This window comes from Telopea speciosissima, chromosome 11 (genome assembly GCF_018873765.1).
Source record: "Telopea speciosissima isolate NSW1024214 ecotype Mountain lineage chromosome 11, Tspe_v1, whole genome shotgun sequence".
NCBI classification, from domain to species: domain Eukaryota; kingdom Viridiplantae; phylum Streptophyta; class Magnoliopsida; order Proteales; family Proteaceae; genus Telopea; species Telopea speciosissima.
The window spans coordinates 21950111-21954724 of record NC_057926.1 but is presented as its reverse complement, the minus strand read 5'-3'; the positions used below and the strand labels follow the sequence as shown (position 1 = coordinate 21954724).

The window sequence follows — 4614 nt, the reverse complement described above, 5'->3', positions numbered from 1 at the left end:
GATTTCTTACATAGCTATTATTATTTTATTTTTTTTGGAAATCCCTTTGATTAAGCTGGGATTTCAGTCAATGTCACTAAGGCAACAAGCCTTTCTGGAAGAAGAGCTGATTTCCACGATATTAATGGCAAGAATCCCTTGAAAATAGAAATTTTGGTGATCTCAAGATCTGACCTGGAACCAGTGTTCCCCTAGGTTGTCCTTCCAGGAGTAAATCCTGAGTTTCTTGGTTCAAATGTGTCCTTTCTTCATGTAGTTCTTTAATCTGCGGAACTGGTTTTTGATAGAATTCTCGAGTGTGATCATGCTTCGTAGAATATAATGAGCCGGAGTGGGATTGTTCACCTGACTCGCAGTTTAAGGTGGAATTCTTTCCGCTGCAAATACAGAGCTCTGCAAGTGAAACCGCATGGTAGCTGGACAGAATGCTTGTACGCCACCAGGCACCGAGTACATCATGCGTATCCCATAACCGCCATGACCAAACATCGCAAGGGTGCATGGTTATTGGTGCTGCTATACCTCTCGCACTCAAGCTTGGTGAGGTTTATCATAGGGAAGGCCTTGAATGGGCGCAACGGGGAGGGGAAGCCCGAGACGGAGAAGAAATGGAAAAAAAGAAAGCTAAAACAAGGTAGAGAAAGACACTCACAGAGAGAGAGAGAGAGAGAGAGAGGGAGAGCCAATACTTACCGGTTTTCCTGTGATAACCGGTAAGGAAACAAAATGATGTTAGTGGGTATTTTAGGAAGTTTAGTTATATTTTCTTGTTGAACGGGTAGAAAACTAACTAATTTGGGGGTTAGGTAAATCTTTTCAAAATCTAAATTTGTGGAGGTAAAATAAATTTAAATTATACTTATCTTGTAATTCTTTTTTTAATCTCGTAGATCTAAGAAATTTCCCCTTTTTCTTTTTTTTTGTCTTGCTTTGTAAATAGGAGACCAAGCATCGATCATAGGAGGAGCCATTAATTTTGTGAAGGAACTGGAGCAACTCCTACAATCACTAGAGGAACATAAGAGAATTAAACAAAGATCAGAGTCCGGTTTCTCTGCCCCATTTGCAGATTTCTTCACCTTCCCTCAATTCTCCTCAAGCTCAGTTCACTGCAGGAACACCGCAGTGGAAAATGAATCTGTGGCTGAGAATAGCTCAGCCATTGCGGACATCGAAGTGACCATGGTGGAAAGCCATGCAAACCTTAAAGTGCTCTCAAGGAGACGACCAAAGCAGCTCTTGAAGATGGTTACAGGGTTCCAAGCTCTTCAACTCACTGTGCTCCACCTTAATGTTATAGCCGTTGATCAAATGGCTCTCTACTCCTTCAGTGTGAAAGTTAGTGTGTACAACTATGACAGTTAATTACTACTTAATCTCATTTATTATCACTTTCTTCCCCTTCCTTTCTTAGGGAAGTAGTGTGGAGTTTGAAGAACTTGTTCAGCTTGTGTTTTTTTTTACTTTTTAATAAGAAATGAAAATACCCATTAATTATTAATTAGGGTTTTTGTTTTTAAATTAAACTGGAACAGGTTCAGGAAGACTGCCAACTTACTTCAGTGGATGAAATTGCCATGGCTGTTCATCAAATGCTGGGTAGGATTCAGGAGGAGTCTGCATTGAGTCAACACTTCCTCTTCTATGGATAAAAGGGGTGAATCTCTTCCCTTGCATCCATTTTGTTTTCATTTTTGTCTTCTCCGGTTTTTCTTCATTTCTTGTATATCTTTTCTTCTTGTTCATTGCTTTGCAATTTTTGCTGTGATACTATTCACATTATGTCCAAATTTGGTTTGCTTTTAGCAGGAAATAAAAAAAATAACATGAAAAAGAGGATTAGTCTTTACATCGTAATGGGATTGGTGTTGTATTCTTCCTTCCGCTGATAGTTCGCTTAACTGGATCTTCCATATTTTTCGGTTGGCTTCTTTTTGTTGATTAGTTAACTCTGATTTGTAAGTCTTGTCATAGGTAATGTTTTTTAATGTTCACTTTGATTTGTAAGTCACTCTAATGTTTTTTAATGTTTATAATTTTTTTTTTGTCATTTCAATCATTGCACATTGTTTTTTTTTTTTTTTTTTTTAAACTTTTGTTAAATCCGACTCATTGATCTTGATATAGTGTTTTTTCTTGGTCCACTGAAATTTGCAACACCATAATTTCTGCATGATACAGATATGCTGGTGATTTCGTAAAAATGAGCAAATAATTTTTACCCAGCCCTCATGCAAAATTCACGAGTCTGTACATGAGAAATTTGGATCCAGATATCAAAGAAGAATTTCTATCGGAAAAGTTCTTTGATTTTGGAAAAATTATTATTCTGTAATCTCGAAGGACAATAATGGGAACTCAAGGGGTTTTGGATTTGTGAACTTTGATAATCCTGATGAGGCTTAACAGGCAATGGAGGCAATGAATGGACCACAACTTAACAAGTTTTTTTGTTTTTGGTAACCAGCAAAATATCATACTGAGAAATGTTGCCTTATGATGATCCTAATTTTCCCCCTTTAATTTGTCCTGAACAGGCTCAAAGGCTTTATATGTAGCACGGGCACAAAAGAAAACAGTGCAGGAGCAAATATTGCATCATCAATTTGGTGAAAGACATAAGGATCAAATACATAAGCATAAGGTTGTTACTGTCATTGGTGTCTGATATACAATAACCCTTCTCTCCCCCACCCCATATAACATTACTGGTGATGTTGATAATGATGACCTACAAGAATACTTAGTATGGAACAATTACTTTTGCTTAGCTAATGTGTGATGGCAAAGGAATTAGTAAGGAATTTGGGTTTGTATGCTTCTCAACTCCAGAAGAAGCGAACGAGTTTGTGAATACTCTTCATAATAAACTGTATTTTCAATGCCCAAGTAGCATTTTTAATACAATTCATAAGGCAAGGGAGACGAGAACAAGTTCGTTGTTTTGCTATGACGACATACTTGGTGTACATCTATAGGTAGGGGTGAACTCATTTTATGAATTTTTGCAAAGGAAGAAGTCATTATTTGCTGGGTTGAGTTTGGGAAGGGGCAACTCCTTTGCTTGGATCATCAGATAATGAATCCAAACCCATTGACTACCCCATATGTAAAACACAGACCGGGAAGATGACTTCACCCATTCTTTTACCCTACATGCATCATCACTCAGAATTGAAAAAATCATATTAGTTTTCGTGGTTCTCACAGGATGCATGTTTCATCGGAAGCCATTATATGTGGCTATTGCTCAAAGGAAATAAAATAGGCAAGTACAATTGGAATTTCAATATGCCCAGCGTATTGTATTGCGGGATTAGCAGGTCTCTCAACTCCAGTTATCCCTGCTGGTTATCCTCATATTTCCTACAAACCTCCTCCTGGTGTTGTTCCACAAATTCCTCCAAGATGGGGCATATGTATCAACCTTTGAGTTTGAGACCAGGGTGGAGGCTAATGAATATGCATCTCCAACCCGACCAACTTTTCAACCCATGACAGTATCTATGGTAAGTAATTGTCGCTTGTTTTAAGGTTCTCTTATATATTATAGAATGATTGTGTATTGTTTATTTATACTTTGAAAGTATACATGGTTGATTTATACTTCAAAATTTTGTGCGCAGATTCGTAATAGTCAAGACAGCATAGACAATATAAGTGCAAGATGAATGGCCATATGTTTCCTCAGGGTGGTTGACAACATATGCAATTTATGCCACTTTTGCATTCTACTCAATCTCTGAAGATGATGTGTGACCTTGAGAAGAAGGCAATGCAAGTTCAGATGAACCTCAAACTATGAGGTATGGTATCTAACTCGGTGTTTGTATCCAATTGAGGAGACTGATTTCAATAATGAACATAAGAAATAATTAAGCAAATGAAGTACAGATTTCTACTCTCTCTCTCTCTCCCAAATGTCCTTATCAAACCCTCCAACAAAGATCTGTCTACTAAATTCATCAGTCGGTCATTAGAGAAGAACTTCTCAAGTGATGATCAGATAATGCTTTTCAAAGTAGGGTGAGAATTCAAGCCCTTTAATTTGAAATTTGTTTGTACGTTTTAGGTTTGGGGCAATGGTTTACATAAAAAAGATTTCCAATGATGTTCCCCCCCCCCCCCCAAACCCAATTTTAATAATATTTGAAGCTAATAAAGTTGGTTTAAACTGATCTCTAATATGCATTCTTAGAAGTGCTAAAGCACCTTCTTTTTTACTCTCTTGGATCTTCATAGGTACATCATGGAAGGGAGCACCGTTTGTGTAATGGGAGTCGTTCAGAGGAATGACAATTGACTCATCACTATACTTCCCAATGAGGCTGTGAACTCTTTTCTATAGAAGATACTATATCCTTCCTACAACTCTCATGGCCTTGTTGATATTGTCCTCAGATGCATAGATACATAAAAAGTTTGTTATTCCAATGTATTTCTGGATTGAAAATGCAGTTGATTTTTTGCTCTTGATGCCTATATTTTCCAATCTCTAACTGTGTAACATGTATTTCTTTCATATGCTTGGTTGTAAAGATACCATAGGGTCAGTAAGAGATTTTCCCAACCAAAAGCCAATGTTCTTGGTTTTTTGTCCCATCTCTTTTCAAT

The 4614-nt window shown here is 37.3% G+C and overlaps 1 protein-coding gene across 1 annotated transcript; it reads left to right on the top strand.

Annotated features, from left to right (window-relative positions):
* Window positions 1-936: 936 nt before the first annotated feature.
* Window positions 937-1652, top strand: LOC122644872 (transcription factor bHLH94-like; the record flags this gene model as incomplete). The annotated part of the gene is made up of 2 exons (XM_043838245.1): window positions 937-1338; window positions 1536-1652. Coding segments are annotated over 2 exons (519 nt in total), but the record flags the coding sequence as incomplete, so codon positions are not given.
* Between the last annotated feature and the right edge of the window lie 2962 nt (window positions 1653-4614).